The following is a 22,363-nucleotide window of genomic DNA, read 5'->3' as shown; positions in this document are numbered from 1 at the left end:
TCGGTATGGATTTTTTAGCCACGCACTCTGCCCTCTTAGACTGTTAAGCTGGCTCTCTCCATCTCGATTTATCCCTTTTTTTCAACCCGACCAGCCCACCACAAGCCAGCCTCTGCTGCATTAATTTCACGCGCCTCCCGCCTAACTCTGTCACACACGTCGACTTATCCTCCAAGCCACCAGTACCTGATGGTGATTACATGGTGGCCCCGATTCCTGCCGTGATGATTACGCATGGGGTTGCTTTGCCACATATCTGACGATTACGAAAAACCGCACCTTCCTTCCACTGGTAAACTTTTCACTCACCACCCAAGTTCTACTACAGGGTATCTCCCTGGTCAAAATTACCGCTCTCTAAGATGACCATTTTGAGCCCTTCAGAGGTGACGATTGCTGCAGCTCAGTCAGTGGTTCCACTTCATCACGTTCTTGGGGCGCCGACATCGAGCGAATGGTGTCATTGGACCTCACGTCGGAGCAAGCTGCAGCGCTTTGCCACGTTCTTGATGGCTATCGTAGCATTTTCCACTTTGTCAGCAACTCTTTAAGCCAAACGACCATTGTCACCCATCGCATAAATACTGGCCATGCAACTCCCATTCACTGACGCCTCTACCGTGTCTCTGCGTTGGAGCGTGCATTACGACATGAAGTTGGTAAAATGCTTGCGAAAAACATTATCGAGCCTTCATGCAGCCCCTGGGCTTCTCTGTGATGTGATTGTACATGTTTGAAAAGTGCGTCACTCCATCAGCCAGAAGAAGATGAAGATAACGCTCGGTTGTGGCACGTGTGGGCGTGAACATTTTGGTCCAATGAGGTCCCACCGCGGAGATTTCAAGACTCAATGGCTGGGTACCTCGAAAGTAGAGAATCTCCAAGCGGGATGAGACAAGTAGGCCAAAGCGGAAGCAGAAGCTTGAGCAGAGCAGATCAAGGAGAGTTCGAAGAAGACGGGGCAAGCCGAAGCTCGTCACCAGACCGGGCGCTGAAGATGGGCCGTCGGGCGTCAGACCCGAGTTTGCAGGACTTCAACCGGCCGGGGCCTCCTGCCGTCGTGCTCCCGCTCGAGAGGACCGTGGCCATCCGGTCCTGAACTCCTACCCAGAGCCTGCGCACTTTAGTTCCAACAGGCGAGCAACAGCCGTCGGGCTACGAGACCGAGCTGTGCGCCCAGCTGCTTGGGCAGGTTGACCCTGGGCTACCAGCCCGCGATCTCTCGTCATCGACGGATCCACACTACTAAAGCTAGAGCCACCACGTTCCGGTTTGGTTTCTCGACGTGTCGTCAGCAGCCAGCGTTCCTTCATCCCCGTCTTGCCCGCGTCCTGAAGGCGGAGTCACCGCGTTCCGGTTTGCTCATCGTCGCCGGAATTCTGCGTGTGGGTGAGACCGAACAGATATCTTGCCATACTCCACCACTCAGCCCATTCGAACGTTAGATTCAATTGAACATATTGAACTTCTTTGTTGGTTGTTGATAGATGGATTTCACCGTATCCAGTTAACTGTTTATTAGTTGTTTTGATTTATGGGGGATTTTCGTCTTTTTACTTTTCGATTAAACTTCTTGTTTGAGTTTTGGTACAAACGGCTTTGTCCCTTCGTTAAGTGTTTCGTAGGTTTAAACCTTAGAGAGCTCTTCTTACTAAACATCTAAAAGAACCTTGCATGACATTCTCCCGTCATCCTTGTTAAAAAGAAGGATGGAACATGGCGCTTTTGTGTCGATTACCATCACCTTAACAAAATTACAAAAAAAGACGTTTATCCTTTACCTCGCATCGACGACGCCCTTGACTGCCTGTACGAGGCTACATATTTTTCAACTATTGACCTTCGGTCAGGGTACTGGCAGATAGCCGTCGACGAGATTGACCGCGAGAAAACCGCATTCATCACTCCTGATGGCCTTTATCAGTTTAAGGTGATGCCTTTTGGTCTCTGCAATGCACCAGCTACATTTGAAAGAATTATGGACTCATTGCTCCAAGGGTTGAAATGGTCTACCTGCTTGTGTTACCTTGACGATGTTATTGTCTTTTCGCCCACATTCGACACGCATCTCGATCGTTTGTCAGCTGTTCTGGACGTTTTTCGCCGAGTCGGACTCCAGCTTAACGCCTGCAAGTGCTACTTCGCTCGTCATCAAATTTCCGTGCTCGGTCATCTTGTCGATGCCCAAGGCGTGCGTTCAGATCCAGAGAAAATTCGCGCAGTCACGAACTTTCCCGTTCCGAGATCCACAAAGGATGTTCGCAGTTTTGTGGGGTTGTGCTGATATTTCAGACGCTTCGGTAAGGACTTTGCGACCATGTTTCAGACGCTTTGATAAGGACTTTGCGACCATTGCATGCCCCCTCACAGACCTCTTGAAGAAATACAACTCGTTTATCTGGGGCCATGAGCGAGCGTCATCGTTTTCGCAACTTACGACACTGCTTACAACGCCACCAATCATGGCTCAATTAGATCCATTAGCTCCAACCGAGGCTAACACGGATGCCAGTAGACACGGCATAGGAGCTGTGCTATTGCAGCAACAACGGAGACACGACCGTATTATAGCCTACGCAAGTCGACTGCTATCTCCAGCCAAGCGCAACCGTTCTATCACGGAGTGCGAATGCCTCGCCCTTGTATGGGCAGTCGCCAAGTTTCGTTCATACCTGTACGGGTGCTCATTCCGTGTTGTCACGGATCATCACGCGCTCTGCTGGCTAGCGTTCCTGAAGGACCCCACGGGACGTCTCGCTCATTGGGATCTACGCCTTCAAGAGTATACGTTCTCTGTAATGTACAAAACAGGGTGATTGCATTAGGATGCGGATTGTTTATTCCTTTACCCTGTTGACGAAGCAACCGATAGTGGCGCTATCACGGACGCTTTTTCCGTGTCGCAGCTGTTGAACATTGGCGAAGAGCAACGTCGGGATGCTTCTTTACGAGCCATCATAGACAAACTGAAGTCGACGCCTCGCGACCCGTCCCTATGAATGTTTTTGGTGAAAGGCGCGATTATATATCACCGTAACCTTAATTTCTTCGGAGCAGACTTATTTCCTGTCATCCCAGCGCACCTGCATTCCACTGTCCTGCATCAAGTTCATGACGCTCCCACGACGGGCCATTTGGGCGTTTCTCGCAAATACGATCGGGTACGACGTCGGTTTTTTTGGCATGAACTTGCCCGCTCTGTTCGACGCTATGTCGCCGCTTGTGAGCCCTGTCAGCGTCGCAAAACGCCGTCTGCCCTACCAGCCAGCTACCTTCAGCCGATCGACGTTCCCAATGAACCTTTCTTTCGAGTTGGTCTCGACCTGCTGGGCCCTTTTCCACTCTCCACAGCCGGAAATAAAGGGCTTGCTGTTGCCAAAAACTACGCGTCGCGGTACGCAATCACACGAGCACTCCCGACCAGCTGCGCTACCGACGTTGCGGACTTTCTGCTGTACGGCATAATATTAGTGCACGGTGCTCTCCGTCAACTTTTCACCGACCGTGGCTGCGCGTACTTATCAGCTGTCGTTCATGAAATTCTGAGGTCTTTTCATACCAAGTACAAATTTACTACTTCGTACCATGCCCAGTTACTTGGCCTCATGGAGAGCCTTAACATGACCCTAACCGATATGATTGCCAACTACTATTTGTTTTACCAGACCACCAGGATTGGGACATTCATTTGCCGTATGTGACGTTCGCCTACAATTCATCTCGTCACAACACAGCCGGCTATTCGCCCTTCTATACTTTATGTGGCCGGTACCCAACTCGACCCTTAGACACTTTACTACCTGCGGCCACTGAATATGCCAGGGAAGCCATTGCCTGCGCCGACCACGCTCGCCAAGTCACCCATAACCACCTACATGCTTCACAGGCACATCAACAACAGCTCTAAAATTCTCACCATAGGGAAGTGAAATTTTCTCCGGGTTCTCTCGTGCTCCTCTGCTCACCTACTCGGCATGTGGGACTGTCTCAAAACCTGTTGTCGCCCTACTCTGGACCATTCCGTATCGTTCGCCAAGTGGCAGACGTCACGTACGAGATTATTCAAACCGATCCAACAAAGTCATCGTCAGCTCGGAGCGACACAGTTCACGTGGCTCGGCTAAAGCCTTATTACCCCCCTTCGACATCATCTGCGTAGATTTAGCACCGGGACGGTGCCTCTACCACCGGGGGTTAGGATACATAACAGCCGCTAAACACGGCTGCATGAAAGAGGAGGACGAAGTGAGTGTTCGTTTGATGCTAAACTGGCGCCATCTTGCTCGTCGAGTTCTGTGCGCTGTAAATAGATCATAAAACAATTTACTCGTAACAATATGATTATGAGAGACGCTGTAGTGAATGGCTCCAGAAATTTTGAGCAGCTGGGAATATTTAACGTGCACCCGAATCTGAGCACACGGGCCTACAGTCCTTTCCCCTCCATTGGAAATGCAGCCGTCGTCAACGTGATTAGATCCCTTGACCTGCGGGAGGGTCCTTCAAGTTATCTATTCAACACAAGGTGTGGTGGTCACTCAGAACTTTAAAAGCACTGCCGCAGAGGTAGGGGCGAAACTTAGACGCTGCCCAGATGATGGCAAAGCGTCTCTATTTTGTTGTGCAATAGTTGGCTTCGGTCTTGAATAGCGACCGGCTAGCCTAGCTGACAACCCTTTCCAGGCCGTCAGTCTTTTGCACAAAGACGGCGCCGAGTCCTACGCTGCTTGCGTCAGTGTGTACTTCTGTTTCCGCGTATTCGTCAAAATGAGTGGTTATCGGTGGTATCTGGAGGCGTCGTTTTAGTTCCTGAACTGTTTCCTTTTGTGCCTCTTCCCATCTGAATTTGCGGTTGGTTTTCGTGAGGAAAGTTAGCGGCTTAGCGATCTGTTCAAAACGTTCGACGAAACGCCTGCATTAGGCACACAATCCGAGGAATCGGCGTACAGCCATATTGTCAGTAGTATGGGAGAAATCAGCAATTTCGTCTGTTTTACGCTGGTCGGGACGGACTGCAGACTTGCTAAACACGTGTCCCAGGAACAAGAGCTCTCGTAAGCAAAGCGGATATTTTCTGGCTACAGAGTTAGGCCACAGGTCTTGAAAGGTTGAGAGAGAAAGAATAAACTTTATTTAGCTCTGGAGCTGTTCTGCCAAGCGCTGTTCAGGCAGAACGCTTGTGGATGGGTCGTCTGTCAACCTTTGCTGCCCGTCTAGCGCGTGCAACCAGCCAGATCTGGTCGCCCGCTTCCTGGCCGGACAGCGCAGCCTTCCACTGTTCCGGCGTGGTGTTGTGTATGACGGGTACTGCCGTTATATTTTGGCATCCCCATGTTGTGCGGTACACTGTGGGTTTCTCGCCACACCAGGGAAACGTGCCTTTGTATCGTGTTGGGTGTGTTTTACTGTAAATGTGTAAGCATGGGTATGAATTTGTTGTAGCTGCCGCCAGGATACCGACTGCTCCCTGTCGAATTTCCAGTGGGGCGGGAGATATCGACTTCATATTTCTTTTAAATGCTGCAGAATGTCCCTGTAAGTGCAGGCTACCGCCTCGACGCTCCCGGTCATCGATCTCTCTCGGCTAGTGTATCCTCGAGATATGAGGTCAGCCTGAACCTTCCCGGCAATACCCTCATGCCCTGGGGCCCATATTATTTGGTGGTTTTTGTTGCTCATACTGCCGGTGTTAAAACTTCCGGCGGCTTTCTGGCCTACCCCATCATTTGTATATCCCAGGCAGGCGCCCTGAGAGTCTGTGATTATCACAAGTGATAGCCCGGATCTGTTGCCTTTGGCGACCGCTAGAGCGACGGCGGCCTCCTCAGCATCTAACATGGTGCCATTCCTCAGTGATGCGCTGACCTTTAATTGAGGGTTGATCATCGTCGCCACAGCGTCTTTCCCGTTCATGTATGTAGCAGCATCAACATAGACGACGTTTTTTTCTGTTCTGATAAGTCTTGGTAATGCTCTGCGCGCTGGCCCTGCGCCTGCCCTGGGGATCCTTAGGGTGCATGCGCTTAGGAATAGGAGTGACCTTGAATGTAGAGCTGATCTCATCCGGTATGTCTAATGTATGGTCCAGCTCTCGTATACTATCTTGGTAACCTAATCTCTGGAAGAAGGCTCGTCCTGTCGTAGTGCGCTGTAGTCTCGTCCACTGCGAGGCAGGCTGCACCTCGCTGTGTTCGTCGGAGGTATTTGTTATGCCGAGGTTTTTAATTTTGCGGTTGCCGTGCTTGTTCGCAGACCTAAGTCTATCTTGTAAGCCTTCCTTAGATTGCTTCCACTTGCTCTTTTACTCTTTGGTTCAAAGGTGGTACGAGAGGCTGTACGTGGCTCTATTCACCACAAGTATTCTTACAAGCTTGAGGGTGTCATCTTTCTTGAGGCTGTTTCTTCTGTTGGTTAGCGCGGAATCATTGTCAGTATCTGGGCCATCGGCCCAGACAGCAGTCTGATAGTGCGGTTCACCCTCTGGTTAGATTGAATCCACATTCCCAGGAGCCTAATGTCTGTACTTCCGGTATGCGAGCCCCATCCAGTGTGACTGTTAGGTTGACCTTATTGTTCTGTCTGGGCCTGTGCACCCTAAGTATTTCCGACATTTCAGGTGAACATGACAGTCCTCTTGCTTTTGCGTACTCTTCAACACAAAAGACAGCCACCTGTAGCCTATCTTCTTTGAGTCCTAGCGAGCCCTCTGTCGTCCATATGATGATGTCATCGGTGCACATTGCATGCCAGATGTCGTCTATATCATTCAGTTTCTCTTGAAGTACCACTTCAATGCGCCGAAGATGCTGTCGAAGCTCAAGGAAAACAGGATGACGTCTTGTAGCTATGCGAGGGAAATCTGCTAATTCATCTAGCCAGTATGGTGCACATAACACGCTGCAACGTCACAGAGGCTGAGCTAAGACCAATTGCCATGACCTTGAAATTAAAGAAGACATCTGCTGTGATAAACGTTGTGTTCTATCGATCTGTTTCTTCAACCTCGATTTGCTAGTAGCCGGTCTTGAGGTCCATAAAAAAGTACTTCGCGCTGTGGAGTCGGTCCGAGGCGTCATGTTTACGTGAGAAAGGGTACACGTCCGTCTTTGTGATTTTGTTTAGGTGGTGGTAATCGATGCAAAAATGTAGGATCCCGTCCTTCTTCTTTCCTCATACTACGTGTGACGCCAACGTATTCTAGGACGGCTGATTGAAGTCTCGTGGCGCTGCCTCAACTTGCTTCTTCACAGCGTCGCGTTCGCGCGTCGTAACTCGGCAAGGGTTCGGTCAACCTGGTCGGGCACTTCTGTTATGATGCGATGTTTGAAGACTGCGTTTATCGAATCTTTGATGACGACGAGAAACAGCCGTTGAATTGCAGAAGCAGGGACTGGAGCTGATCTTGCTCGCAGTTCAAAATGCTTAATTTGACGTTGAAATCTGCTTCAGAGGCTCGACTCAACGACGAAGCACAGGTAGCACAGAAGAGGGCGATGGAAAAACTTGTGTCAACGAATTCGTCGATGTAGGTGACCATTTTACTAACGTTGAGGTGCCTGTTTTTGTGGGTGAAGTTTTTCGGCACCATCTTTGCCTTGCCTTTACGCATCTCGGCTATGCTTCTTGCGACGCAAATCTGACAGTTCAAAAGTAGGTGCTGGCGCCTTTAGGGTTTTCGTATTTTTGGTGCCAACAAAGATGACGCTGGAGAAAGGCGGCACGATTGCCTGCTCTTCTACACATCCAATGTTTGACTCCTTGGCGTTGTGGGGTTCGGTAGCATGTTTTCTGGGGTAAGTGTGATTGACTCAGACCTCAGGTCGATAACAGCGTCTTGTTGACTTTGAAGGTCTGCCCAAAATATCACATTCCTGGAGCAATTTTATAAGAATACAAAGCTCGTAGGATACGTCTGCTTATTGATGGTGACTCTTGCTGTGCAGGCTCCAGTTGGCGTTGTTAACTGACCTCTAGAGGTCTGAATTTCAGGGCCTTGCCACGCAGTCTTCACTTTGTTCAACTTCGTCACGAAAAGCCCACTGACGACGGAATAGTTGCCTTCAGTATCGACGAAAGCAGTGAAAATGGGGCTGTCAAATATAATGTCGAGGTCACTGGTTCGTAGTCGTGCGCCGCGGTTGTGTCGCGGCGTCGGGTCATGGCTACGCCTGATGTAGCCATGATCCGCCTTCTTCAGGTTGCGAAGTTTCGACGTCGAGACCCCTTTTGTCTTGCACCAGGTGCTTTCAATTTTGTTGGGGTGTCATCAACGGTGGCAGCTGAGACTCTTCGGTAGTTCGTCGTACATCAGCCACACCTCCATCGGTCGCTGTCCTTAGTTTTCTAAGTAAGGACTCGGAGATACGCCTCGAGCTGTTACTGTGTACTGCCCACGGTGCGGCAAGGCATAGCGGCCTGGCCACGGTGAATGATAATGTGGTCGTGGTGTCGACTGTGCTGCCGCGAAGTAGTCGGCGATGTCATGCGGTCGTTCACCCAATCGTGGGCAAGGCGCGTTGATTTTAAAGCCTCGTAGACCCATCTGTCAATTCCGGCAATGGCAGTTGCTGTGCCTGGCCTCTACGCAGTGGTAGCAGTTTGGGCGGTTGTCAGGTGCACGCCGAACATCAGTCTTATTTGGCGCTCTGCGCTGTCCAGCCGGCGATTGGTACAGCGTAGGTGTGATGGCGGCTGCGGTGGCGTCGGGCCCCGCCGCGGTCGTCTAGTGGCTAAGGTACTCAGCTGCTGACCTGCAGGGCGCGGGTTCGAATCCCGGCTGCGGCGGCTGCATTTCCGATGGAGGCGAAAATGTTGTAGGCCCGTGTGCTCAGAGTTGGGTGCACGTTAAAGAACCCCAGGTGGTCTAAATTTCCGGAGCCCTCCACTACGCCGTCTCTCATAATCATATAGTGCTTTTGGGACGTTAAACCCCACATATCAATCAATGTGGTGGCGTCGGGTGAGGGAATAGCGACGGGGTGGCATCTTGCCGTGGGCGTGGAGGAGGGGCGTGGTGGTAGGCTGCAGCACTCATGGCTTGCAGGTGCGGCTCTGGCAGTTGAACTCCCAGCGATTGCTGGATCTCATGGCCTATGACGTCCGCGATAGAGGCCACGTGATGCTGCGCTGAATGAAGTCATTTCCGCAACTCTTCTTGCGCGATCACTTGAATTGTCTCAAGGAAGTCGGCGGTTTCTAGCATTTGGATGACAGCGTAGCTTGTAGACAAGAAGCTACAGGCCGTGTCTTTATCCCGAGCGTTTTCTCAATAGTAGACTCTTAAGAAATGAATTCGGCGACTGTCTTTTGCGGGTTCCTGATCAGCCCTGTGAAGAGTTTTTACTTGGCTGCTCGCATGAGCAGACTGACCTTCTTCTCCTCGGACACGTCGTGGTCAGCGTGGTGGAAGAGTTTATTGATATCTTCCGTGCATAGCACCAGCTTTTCAGTTAGCATCTGCAGACGGCTGTCGAGGAGAGCTGCAGAGTCTCCTTCTCGACCATACTAGAGAAAGTGATGATTAACATAGCGCGAAAAATGTCCCACTTTGTGAGGCATCGCTCTTGATCGTCTAACCAGTTCCGAGCAGCATCTTCCAAATCGAAATAGACGTCTCAAAGCTTGTAATTGTTGGTCCAGACGTTGAAGGTGGCGACGTAGTCGAACCTTTCAAGACAGGTTTTTGGGGGTTCGAGCGGCGAACCGCCAAATGTTGACAGCTTTTTGTTGACGGAGAGCAGGAGGGGTGCAGGTAGCACAGGCGCTGTCACTGTCGCCATGGTCGACGTTAACGTCTTGGTCTTCTGAGTCTTGTCGGTTAGAAGCCCGTATTTCGGTGGCAGAATTTGTTGCCTGCGGCCAACTCGCTGCTCATCGCTGGCGTCGGTGTCTTCTTTGTGGCGTTTACTAGGTTCACGGCTAGGTGAGGGCATCTGGTTCATGAAAGCAGCAGCGCCTCCACCAGATATGGGGTCATGACGTGGACGAAGGAAAGAGACTTGATGCTTCGTTAAAACTGTTTATTCGGCCTGAAGGCCGAATAAACAGTTTTATGAAGTAACTGAACGTCAGATTACAGCAATACACGAGCAGTGATATCGGCGAACGGAGCGTCCACCGTCGATCAACCGACAAGCAGTGAAGAATGCTAGAGTGTACACATATATGCGCCGTCGAATATTCCAATCTTATCACTGGTCATCGCACAAGCTCTGGAATAATTTCGTGCATTCGCGTCTTGCGCGATCTTCATGGAACAATCTACAAAGACCGCGAGCCTTCTCGAACAATGAGGTGCGCTTTGCGCTGAGCACTCATTGCACGCTTTGATGGAGAACACATAATGAAGTAAGCATGTAAATTAAGAAACACGCGTGTAAATATTGTATTGTTTTGTCACTATTGCATGAATCACGTTTAGAGGTGCCTGTTTCCTATGCGTAAAGAGTACGCCTTTGTGAAGGCTACTCCTAGCCACATGTGGCAGAGTAGTTTTCCTTATGCACCCAATTCATGTAGGTGATGGTTCAAAACACTGGGGTCACTCTGCTAAGTTTCTAACCCTTTGGCAGTGAACAACAGAATGTACCTGGCAGCATTGGTTCTCAACAAGTGTATGAGGGTAGTGTGGGCACTCTCAGGGGCGGACCGGAGAGCAAAATCAGCAAGGTCATTACCGACAGCGCAACAATGTCCCAGTAATCATTGCAACACAATGTCACGCCCCTTCGTTAAAGATTGGTGGATTTGTCATTTTATTAACTAGCTATTCATGTGCACTTCGTCGTAATGCTTATATCAAATTCAGACGTGATGCAACACCGAGCACTGATTTGAGAAACTGGAGCGTGCTCGATGGCAAAGGAAACTGAACCCGATGTATCTCCTGTATTAATGATGTAACTGCTCAGCTACTACTGAGATTTGGGCAGTAGTAGCCGTAGGATTGTCCACAAGCAACCTGACAAACAGGATATATGAGAAGCACTAAGAGGAGCAGGAGATGGCAGAAGAATTGAGGAGGGTGCGAACGCCCTTATTACCTCCCCCCTCTGGATCCACCAGTGATCATCATTACTGATACCTTGGCCGCAAATTATATTCTGCAAGCGCAGTTTACTTTCCTTAGGCAGCGTTTGCAGCGATACATATACAGTGAGTGAAACCACTCCAACATACTTCAGCTTTCTGGAAGGTGGCATTTATGTCACATTTGATGATTCAACACGGGTTTGAGTGAGCGGGTGTTCGCAGCAAATTGCCGAGATCCTACATACGAACGGCATTCGAAGACGAGGGAGCGTATCAAGCAGCACCCAAGCTAGTCGTGACTACTGATGTATAAAAAATATTGGGAAGGTTTTTTTTTACTTGCTGTATAAACTGAACAAAAAATAAAAGCCGGTTCACTGCCAGTGTAATCTAGGTTAACGATGAAGCTGGGGAGCAAGCTCTGCGTCTTGAGGATTGAAATTGAACAAAAAATTGCAGCAGGTTCAACGCCTGTAAAATCCAAGTTAACAATGAAGCTGCCAAGCAAGCGCTGTGCCTTAGAGGTTGCTACGGCGAATGCTATGGCGTTAATTTTTTATATTCTTTTTTTTCACGCTTTTTTGTGCGTCTCTTTGTTTCCAATTTTACTTCTCCTTGTCTCTTATATATTTTTATTTACTGTCATATGCCATCCTTTACTGCCTCCTAACTCTCCAATCGCTCATCTACACCTTCACTTTTCTTTCTCAGCTTTTGTGAAACGGTGCCATACAACACTGCGCCATGATTTACCCTTTCCCGTCCTCTCTTCCTTCCTCCCCATCCACACACTACTCCTACTCTCGTCACTTTTGTTATGCACTCCCTTGTTATGTACTACACCATGTGTGATAATGCTTGGCTACGTACTTCTTGACACATACCCACTCTTCATTGCCGGTTACACACCAAGAAAAACGTCGCCCTCTTGGTCAAACTTTGCTGCCATGTTTCGGTGAAGCTTTCCCTAAGCGTATCTGCGTTCCGTCATTGTTCGGATTTCTTTATGTTGACCACGCGCGACCATTCGCTATCGCGCGGCAGCGCTAGAACACTGCCGTTGCCTTGCAGTGCAGTTACGGCATATTCCTGCCGCTCAATTCAACCAAAACGTGTTCTTCTCTCACGACTACACACAAAGCGACCTAAATATTTAGCATCACCGTATTATTTCGTTCGATTTACTAAATCACCTGTCACATAACCTGCGCGACACTTAGTGCAACCGTTACTACTACCACTGCTATGATCACTACTTTTACTGCTTTTACTACTACCACTGCCATTGATATTACACACACAATGACGAAGCCGGAGGACACAACGCACCTTCACCGTAAAACTTATTTTGTAACCCTGGTTTACTTTGCCTAACTAGTCGAGCATGAAATGGTTGCGTATGTTGCACCAACCTCTTTATGGGTGTTTTAAGGGGGTTGAAGCTGGCGAACACCATTATGGCCCCTGTGGCGATGCCCAGTGATCCGAGCGCATCGGCAGCCGCGTTGTGCCACAAGGTTAGGTCGTAAAAGGCGTACTGGGGCACGTGCAGCATTATGGAGATGCCATGTCCGGCGCCGCTCTTTTGGATGGTGAAAAACAAGAACAGCGTGAGGATCACCAGCGGTGAGGGTGCTACTAGTCGAAGGACCTGCACGAAGAAGCCCGAATGTTTGTGCTGCAATGAATCGATCAATAGTGAAGCCATTCAGCATAGTACATCTTCCTTGAATCGATGGTGCAAATATCTCTAAAGTACCACTAGAAAGCATTACAGAACTACCAGCTGGCTGTAATTTTACTGACATGCGTGGTGTGGCTATTGTGCGATGAATGTTTTTACATCTGCAGCAGCGATGAAGTGTGAGGTCCTGGGCAGATCCCCAATTTATTGATATACAAGGCTGATTCAAAGAGTGGCTGACTTGGGCTTCGAACAGTATAGGTGTAATAAGTAATAATGTCCATACTAATGTTATTATGTTTTTGGGTTTTTGGGTGTGATTTATCTCTCTCTCTCTCGATATATATATATATATTGTATATATATATATATATATATATATATATATATATATATATATATATATATATATATATATAATATATATATATATATATATATATATATATATATATATATATATATATATATATATACGTATAAGACACAGGAAAACTTCACCAGGAAGGGGCCAGCATGTCTGTCTCGGCTCGGAACACCAAGGAGAAGGAAAGATTATGATGAGTATGTAGAGTAAAGACGATGAAGTGCTTAGAAAGAGCTTACAATCTCCTGCCAGCTTTTTGAAGCGGCCAACCTGGCCACCACTCGGAGATTGACTGAACGAGTTACAAAAGGCTTTATGGTCGAGACGTGAACAATTTCCGTGTCGTGCAGCCGACGGTCACTGATAAACTGAAGCGGGGTGACGAGATAGTTAACGAAGCATGTCTGCCATGGAGCGGTGTATGGGCCAACATACCGGTGCAGACATTTTTTGCAAAGCCCTGACGCTCAAACCGCGGTTTATAGTAAAACCTTATGGCCAGGAATAAAGCCCACGTCACATCGTTTGCTATCACAGCGATCTTTTCTCTCCTTTTGGGTATTCCGGAGCCCTCCACTATGGCGTCTCTCGTAATCACATGGTGGTTTTGGCAGGTTAAACCCCACATATCAATCTATCTCTTTTTGGGTTGCTACAATGTTTTCACGAGCAATTCGATGGCAGTGCGTGACTTGAGCTATGAACTCTTCTGGGAGCTCGAAGCAGCTCGGAGCAGCTGCAAGGATGAATGCTGTGTTGAAGACAGAGGCGGCAGATAAGCCACACACGATGAAAAGAAGGGCTGTAGCCAGTTCATCGTTGTATCGCAGTCTTGTAGGCAAAGGTGACAGCGGTACAATGGTATCCCAGTTTTTGTTGTCAGCACGTAAGTACATGAATATCATGACGGAGTGTTCAGTGGAAGAGCTCGGTAAGGCCATTCGTCTATGGACGGTATGTACAAGTAGTTTTACGTGTTGTATCACACGCCCACAGGACTTCCTCGAGGGTTTTCGAAATGAAGGCTTTGCTGCGTTCATTAAAAAAAACGTGGGGGGTTTCATGGCGCAGGACGATAAAGTGCAAAAAACAGTCGACTATGTGTGTATAGGTAGCAGTACGAAGAGGCAGACTCTCGGCGTATCTTGTTAGATGGTCGACTACATTGACGCTCCAATGAAAGACGTCAGCGACAAAGAACCGTACAAGTTGTCGGGCCGATGGGCCCTTATCAGTAGCACGCACGGTGGAAGCAGGGCGAGGATAACAAAGGCGCATTGCACATGCGTGGGACAAGCGACAGCATTCAAAAAGGTCCCAGGGGGCGGAAAGGCGGCTAGAAATAAGAAGGGATGCAAGACAAGCCCAGAGGCTTCTCGGTGGCTAGTGAGCGATGGGATGCGGCGTCGGTCGCGCAAAGCGCGAAGGGTGTTTCCGCCCAGCGTGCTACAGAGGCGAGGCCTCGCCGGTTTTTTGGGCGTCGGCTATAAATCGAGCCGATGGCCCGTAATCTACGGCAAGTTGCGTGTGAGTTTTATTTCTTTCTGTGATGGTTCGTGCTGGCTTTCCTGCCACTGTTTTTCTGCGTATGTCCCATTGAGCGCCAGTCTGCGGGGATTCCTTGCTCCAGATTTCTGGTACTCCTTTGTGCGTCAGGGTCGTGTTCAGCCCGTTTAGAAGGCTGTTTGGGAATATTTTGAATCATGCATTAAAGATGGTTCATTTTCTCTGCATTGCTGGCTCGGGCACAGCGAACTTTGGCTAACTGACCCCCAAGAGAGATGGCGGGGCCTTCATCTGGCGCCCAGTGCGGTTTTCGCATATATTTGCCCTTCCCTCTGTTACTTCCAAAGTGTTCCTTCAAACGTATGCTTTGCGCGTATTCCAATGCTCTTGCGTTCCAATAAAATTGCAGCTCTTGAAGGTGCTAACCCTACGTACCCAAAGTCTCCCACGTACTCAATATGCCCGACAGGGCGAAAGAGAACGTGCCCGTGCAAGATACGTCTCGTATTGTTGAGCAGGTGACCGCGTTGCTAGATTGCCAGGCGACACCAGACCACTGTTGCTTACTGATGGTCATGCCTTCATACTAGAGGCACACGGACAAGAAATCAGTCACCGACTTCCTGCAAGACTTACAAGATTATCGCGACGCACAAGCCCTCACAAATGTTACTCTCCTGCTACGCGTGCTACCCGTCGCCCTGTCTGGCTCTGCTGCACGCTGGCGACGTCGACAGTCTTTCGATAGTTAGTCCCACTTTGAGCAGCTATTCTGTGCTGAATTTCTTCCCCCGACTACGTCAATCACACGAAAGATGAACATTGCAGGCGTACACAGGGAGAGAATGAAAGCCTCAAAGAGTACATACGGCCCTTTTAGGAGCTTTACGACTGCGCATACCCTTCAGCATCTGAAGCGGAAAGAGTGACTCAGGCAGTTAGGCAGTAGCATCCGCATTTTTAGCCTTAAGGGTTCGTTCGTTCTCTTCACTCGACGTTTTCGCCAGAGCAGCGCGGGTGATATTCAGGCAGCAATGTCGGTGGAGCTTGCATACAAACCACCGCCTCCGCCCGAATCTACTCTGGAGCGTCCTGTGCGTGGCATGGTCAGCCTAATCCGACAGCCTCACCGACGGCTCCACCAAGAGCTCTAGACCCATTGAGTTACTACATATTGCCGCATGGTTTGCTTGGGTGAGATCGATGAGTGAAAGAGGACAAAGACAATCTATCTGAGCTGCTGCTTGGCTAGTCGACTCAACGAGCCCATTGTATCAAGTTTGTCGTGAGAAACGTGACAAGGCTAGTGGAGGTGCTGGGTACAATGTCTAACGATCCACCTGATGCCCAACGAGACCGTCTCTATGTAGGTCGAGGATATGACATGGTTTTCAAGTGAACCTGCTATGGCAGAAGAAAAAAAGTTGCGCCACCTCATGCGTGGTGTGAAGGAACAACTTTTTGCTGGTTTGGTGCGTAGTCCCCCAAGAGTGTTGCTGAGTTCCTTACTGAAGCGGCAACAATCGAGCGAGTACTGCACCAACGGTCTGCGCTGTTTGACCGTCAAGTGAATGCTGCCTCAACTCCCAAAATTTTCGCCACCCCTGGGAGCAAGAACTCCGAATGGATTCGTGAGGTCATCCGCTCTGGTGTCCGGTAAGAAATGGAAATGACGTACAGGACAATGCAAATTTACGTCGGTTCTATCACCAGTGTAATCCGTGACGAGGTTCTGCAGGTGCCGCGTGCCCATCGTTTTCCGCCAATGTTGGTTGATCCGGAATCGGCTCCTGTGTCTACTGACAGTCGCCGTCGTACGCACGAGGAAGCCTTGCGATCTGCCACTCCTCTTTCTGGTCAAGGAGTTCCGACCCAGACAGTTCCACACGTCCCGATCCAGACAGTGCCGCACGTCCCGATCCAGACAGGGCCGCACGTACCGATCCAGAGAATGCCATACGTCCCGATTCAGACAATGATGCCATCAGTCGCGATTCAATCAGCGCACGCTGACTTGGACATCGATAGTCGCTGTGCACCGACGCGCAAGTGTGATCTCTGGCGTACGCCGGACAGACGACCCCTCTGCCATCATTGCGGTGAGGCCGGTCACATTTACCACGAATGCCCATACCGGCAACTTGGACTGCGCAGATTTTCCGTCAATTCCCCGCATCCCCAAATTGGTCAAAAGCCAAGAGATACCGAAGAGTATCTCGCGCATGTGGTTATCGCGCAATGTGGTTATCTTTCCCTTTACACGACGGCAATCGCGGTCACCATCTCCAGAGGAGACCCGCAGCCACTGAGCCACGTTTTGGGGTGACGGCACGGGAACGCTCCCCGAGCCCTCGTCGGGAAAACTGAAGGCAGCTGCCTTCGGGGGCAAGCTCGCTGGAACTCAAAGTGTGGAAGACCTCCCATCGATGCGTTCACGCAACGCCGAAGGCATTTCGTCAGAGAATAATTGCAGTACCTAAGAAACACCGACATCCACATCTGAACGCAGTGACCGCGTGTCACTCGACATACCTGTGCTGATTAATGGTTGTCAGGTCAGTGCATTGGTAGACACTGGTGCAGACTATGCGATTATCAGCGGGAGGCTAGCGAAAGATCTCAGGAAAACGATCACGCCGTGGAATATAACGCGAATTCTAACAGCAAGAGGACACGTTGTAACACGAAAAGTCGTCCGTCAACGTTTGAGTGAAAATTCGTGCGTCAACGTTTGTGCTCAGCTGCCTCGTTCTTCGTGGCTGTTCGTGTCAGCTTATTATCGGCATGAACTTCCTTCGCGAATACGGTGCCATCATCAATCTCCGTGAGCGCATCGTGACCTTCTCGACTCAAGGCGCAACAGATCGAGACGCTGATAACTGCCGTAGACCTGCGCTGCGTGTTGCTGACGATAGTGTGACGCTGGCACCTCGAGCGACTTTTCCCATCGAAGTCACTTGTGAAGACCTCCAAAACCGCGACGTGGTGACTGGAAGCAACCTGCTGCTCCAAGGTGTATGCGCCGCCCGAAGTGTTGTGCGTGTCCGTGACGGACAGTCAGCGATACTAGTTACGAACTTCAATTACGAGCACCGGCATCTTTTCCGCGGAACCACCCTAGGCCATGGAGACCCTGTTGGCGACGTCACGGAGTGCTTCGCATCCGAGAAAGCGCATGAGTATGAGGAATTTCTAGACCACATCGACATTAATTCGATGCTGTCTGACGAGAGAAAGGCTGCACCGCATGACCTTTTGAGAGACTTTCGATCTTGCTTCGCCTCTTCTTCCAAATTCCATCAAACACACCTCACGGGGCGTCGAATTATTACCGACGATGACGTCTGCCCCATCCGGCAGCAATCTTATCGCGTTTCTGCCAAAAAACGTGAGGCTATTCAGACACAAGTAGAAGAGATGCTCGATGACGGGATTATTCAACCATCCAGCTGCCCTTGGCCCTCGCCAGTCGTTCCAGTGAAGAAAAAAGACGAAACGCTGCGATACTGTATTGACAACAGGAAGCTTAATAGCGTCACAAAAAAGACGTCTACCCGCTTCCACGGGTCGACGAGTTTCTCGACAGGTTTCGACGCGTGAAGTATTTTTTGTCTATCGATCTAAAGAGTGGCTACTGGCAAATCGAAGTGTATGAACGAGACAAAAAAACACGTTTGTAACTCCAGACGGACTTTACGAATTCCGAGTTCTTCCCTTCGGCCTCTGTTCTGCACCAGCCACTTTTCAGAGGATGATGAACACAGTTCTCGCTGGCTTGAAGTGGCAAAGCTGCCTTGTCTACCTCAATGATGTGGTTATCTTTTCCGAGAGCTTTGAAGAACATCTGAAGCGTCTGGGAAAGGTTCTGGAAGACATTCGCACAGCTGAACTCACGCTGAAACCCCGAAAATGCCATTTCCGCTATGAAGAGATGAAATTTCTGGGACATGTCATTAGTGCGGATGGTGTGCGACCTGATCCAGACAAAACTGCTGCTGTCGCCGCCTTCCCTGTTCCATCAGATAAAAGAGCAGTACGCCGTTTCCTCGGCTTGTGCGCGTATTATCGCCGATTTATCGCCAACTTCTCGAAGATAGCTGGACCTCTTACGTGACTTAACTGAGATGACGCGCCCTACTTGGGGCGCAGAACAAGATACAGCGTTCACAGAGCTACGACAGAGAATGCAAACAGCTCTGTTTTTGCCCATTTTGATGAGGACGCTGCTACAGAAATTCATACACATGCCAGCAACGTCGGACTTGGCGCTGTCCTTGTACAACGACACGGTGGCGTTGATCATGTAATAGCTTACGCCAGTCGTACTCTTTCTCGAGCCGAGACCAACTATTCTACATCGGAAAAAGAATGCCTCGCAGTCGGGTGGGCGACGACCAAATTTCGGCCTTACCTCTACGGTCATCCCTTCAAAGTGGTGACTGACCACCACTCGCTCTGCTGGCTTTCAAACCTAATAAATCCATCCGGCCGTCTCGCTCGGTGGAGTTTGCGTTTGAAGGAGTTCGATATTACGATTGGAATGGACCTTCTAGGGCCCTTCTCTTTGTCGTCCTCTTGGAATAAATGGATTATAATTGCGACAGATTATCTTACTCCTTATGCTGAAACAAAAGCGTTACCCCGTGGCACGGCCTCTGAAGTTGCGCAGTTCTTCATGCACCAAATCGTCATAAGGCATGGTGCCCCTTCATGCGTGATTACGGACAGAGGGACGTCGTTTACAGCACGAATGATGGAGGACATTTTTAGATTGAGCTGCACAAGTGATCGAAAAACAACGGCTTATCACCCGCAATCCAATGGACTGACAGAGACGCTTAAAAAGACCATAGCTGACATGCTGTCAATGTACGTGGATGTGCAACACAAAACCTGGGACGAGATTTTTCCATACATCACGTTTTCTTGCAATACGGCAACGCGAGAAACAACACGATTTCCGCCTTTCCGACTTGTTTACGGATGCAACGTGCGAACCATGCTCGATGCTATGCTTCCGTGTGACCAAAGCAATGAACTTGCTCAAGATGCTGAGCAATACACTCAATACGCTGAAGAAGCTCGTCAGCTAGCTCACATAAACACTGGTCACCAACAAGATGCAGACGCACGACGTTACAACCTCCGCCATCGAAACGTCACCTACCACCCTGGCGACCGAGTGTGGGTGTAGATCCCTGTCCGGCGACCAGGCTTATCTGAAAAACTCCTAAGCCGTTATTTTGGACTGTGCAAGGTTCTTAGACGTGTCGCATATGTTACCTACGAGGTATTTCTGGACGGCGCAGCGTCTTTTTGCCGACAGCTTCGGCCCGAAACCGTGCATGTCATTCGGCTGAAGCCCTACTTCACACAGTAGCCCTTGTGGTTTCACGTGCTACGTCATGCCGTGACTGCGTTGCTGCTGCTGTTTGTGTTCTCCTGTATTTTTATGCCTTTTCTTTCTTTGCGCTTGGCGCAAGCGTTGACGAAACTTCCTCATTTGCGCTGCAAGTACTGGCACTCTCCCTCTTTTGGTTCTCTATAGCTGCGTGTGTATGCCTTCATTTTTCTCTTTACTAGCATCGAGTCGATGCTTTCAAAGGGAGGAGGGACTATTGCCACATGGTTTGTTTGGGTGAGATCAATGAGTGAAAGAGGACAAAGACAATCTATCTAAGCTTCTGCTTGGTTAGTTGACTCAACAAGCCTATTGTATCAAGTTTGTCGTGAGAAACGTGACAATAATATCTGCTCCATCCACCTTCACATCATTGGTCCAGGAGCGTGGGCCACCCACACCGGGCTCCTTGATCCAAGATATGCCCATAGTGGCCGCCACCAATTATAGTGCAGGAGGCACGAGCAGGAACCCTCTGGTATGCTTCTATTGTGAAGGTCGAGGCCACTACAGAAGCCAGTGCACAAGCAGACGACGCCCTGACCGCCAGGGAAACGATTGGGGCCAACAAATTCAAAAGGTGAGGTTGGACAAGCAAGAGGCTGAAAGAAACCAGCGGGTGGGGATGTGGATAGCTTGCGGTGGCGACAAGACGCGCAAGAGCTCACGTATTCGGCTACCGTTGTGGACAAGCCAGGCCAAAAGCAGCGCATCTTGATGCGGTCCTAGGTATTGTAGAAGCCTAGATGACCGGTAGCAACATTTTCACAATGCAGAAAAAGCAGCAGTTGAATACAGGAAACTCACTTTAATTGTACCAGAACACTGGCAGACTGATCGGAAGAGAACCTCGTCTTATTCTCTCACTGCGCGTGTTCTTCGTTGTTCTCGTGGTGCTGCATATTCCATGTGGCATTTGCCCCACTCCAGAAACAGCGTCCCGATGCTCTTCTACTAAAGACGGTGTAGTAGATGTGTGGTGTAAATCAGTCCGAAAAATAGGGCTTCTTTCGCACAACGTGCACAATTTCTGGTTTTCGCTGGCGAGTTGTCGAGGGGCTGTCAGGAACGACCAGGTAATTAATGTCGCTCAGGCGTTGTAAAACTGTGTAAGGGCCAAAATACCTCTTCAGCAATTTTCAGACAGTCCCCGGTGGCGGATAAAACTCCATACCCAGACTTTGTCACCGGGCCGATAGACGACATGTCGCTGTCGCAGATTATAACGTTGGGCGTCGTAATTTTGGTGCTGGGTGATTCAGACGCGTTCAAGCTGCCTCGCTTCTTCGGTTCGTTGGGAAAAGATGGAGCATCCAAATTGATGTCATTGCAGCCGTGCAGTAACATGGCGTCAAGCATCGTCGTCACTTCACGGCCATGAAGGAAACTGAATGGCGTTCTTCATGTAGTTTCTTGCTGCGCTGTATTATAGGCGAACGTGATGTATGGTAGAATGTCGTCCCACTTCTTGTGATCCACGTCTACGTACATACTCAACATGTCGGCAATAGTCTTGTTGAGGCGTTCTGTTAAGCCATTAGTTTGTGATGATAAGAAGTGGTTTTCCCATGGGCTGTTCCACTGAGCTCAAGCACTGTCTTCAAGAGCGCGGCCGTGAAAGCGGCACCTCGATTCGTTATTATGATTGTCGAAGCACCGCGCCTCAGGACGATATATTTTCCACGAAGAATCGTGTGGTTTTAATGGCGGTGACACTTGACAAAGCCTTTGTTTCCGCGTAGTGTGTAAGATAATCAGTGGCGACTATTACCCACTTGTTGCCTGCCGAGTTTTCGTAACGTGGGATATAATCAGTGCACAAAAAAACTATAGATGTATCACACTTATTGAAGTAAAAAACTTCAAGAGCAATAGGAAGCACACACGTACGCGTTTTGTTCTGGAGATGAAGGTTAAAGGATTATACAGGCGTACTACCTGGCTCTCAGTGCTGTCCAGTGGCGAGTCAGCCATCGGGGTCACGAGGAAAGACGTGCAGGGGTATCCAACATCACCAAGTCAGAGACACGGTACTCGTTTTTTCTCATTCAGAACGCGTGCATGACTGTTTTCGAAAATACGACTGCCGTGCACTGATCGCGGCCAGCTCTAAACGACGTCATATAATTGTAGTTTTGGCCATGCAATACAGAAGTGCATATTGCAATACAAAATGCAAATGAAATGCAAAATGTATTGAAAATGCACTACATGTTATGTGTTTTTGTGCCGAAGCGGCCGTTTATTATGAACGTACTTCATGCCTGCATGATTTTGTTTCAGTGCAGTAGTATCCACATTTGTTTCAGAGTGCAAAGCCAGTCATACAAATTTAAAGCTATTGCATTTGTGGGCCAATATCAGCTGCATTCAC

At 49.4% G+C, this 22,363-nt stretch overlaps 1 protein-coding gene across 1 annotated transcript in view; it reads right to left on the bottom strand.

The window, feature by feature from the left end:
• The window catches only part of LOC142783802 (sodium-dependent nutrient amino acid transporter 1-like), a 441,630-nt gene that overhangs the window by 213,637 nt on the left and 205,630 nt on the right, over positions 1–22,363 (bottom strand). The window contains exon 5 of the mRNA XM_075882414.1: positions 12,444–12,682. Coding sequence (XP_075738529.1) covers positions 12,444–12,682 — 239 coding nt within the window. The remainder of the gene's footprint in view (positions 1–12,443; positions 12,683–22,363) is intronic.

This window comes from Rhipicephalus microplus, unplaced genomic scaffold (genome assembly GCF_043290135.1).
Source record: "Rhipicephalus microplus isolate Deutch F79 unplaced genomic scaffold, USDA_Rmic scaffold_12, whole genome shotgun sequence".
Lineage (NCBI taxonomy): Eukaryota > Metazoa > Arthropoda > Arachnida > Ixodida > Ixodidae > Rhipicephalus > Rhipicephalus microplus.
Note: the sequence above shows the minus strand (reverse complement) of the source record. Positions and strands in the feature narration are given on the sequence as shown.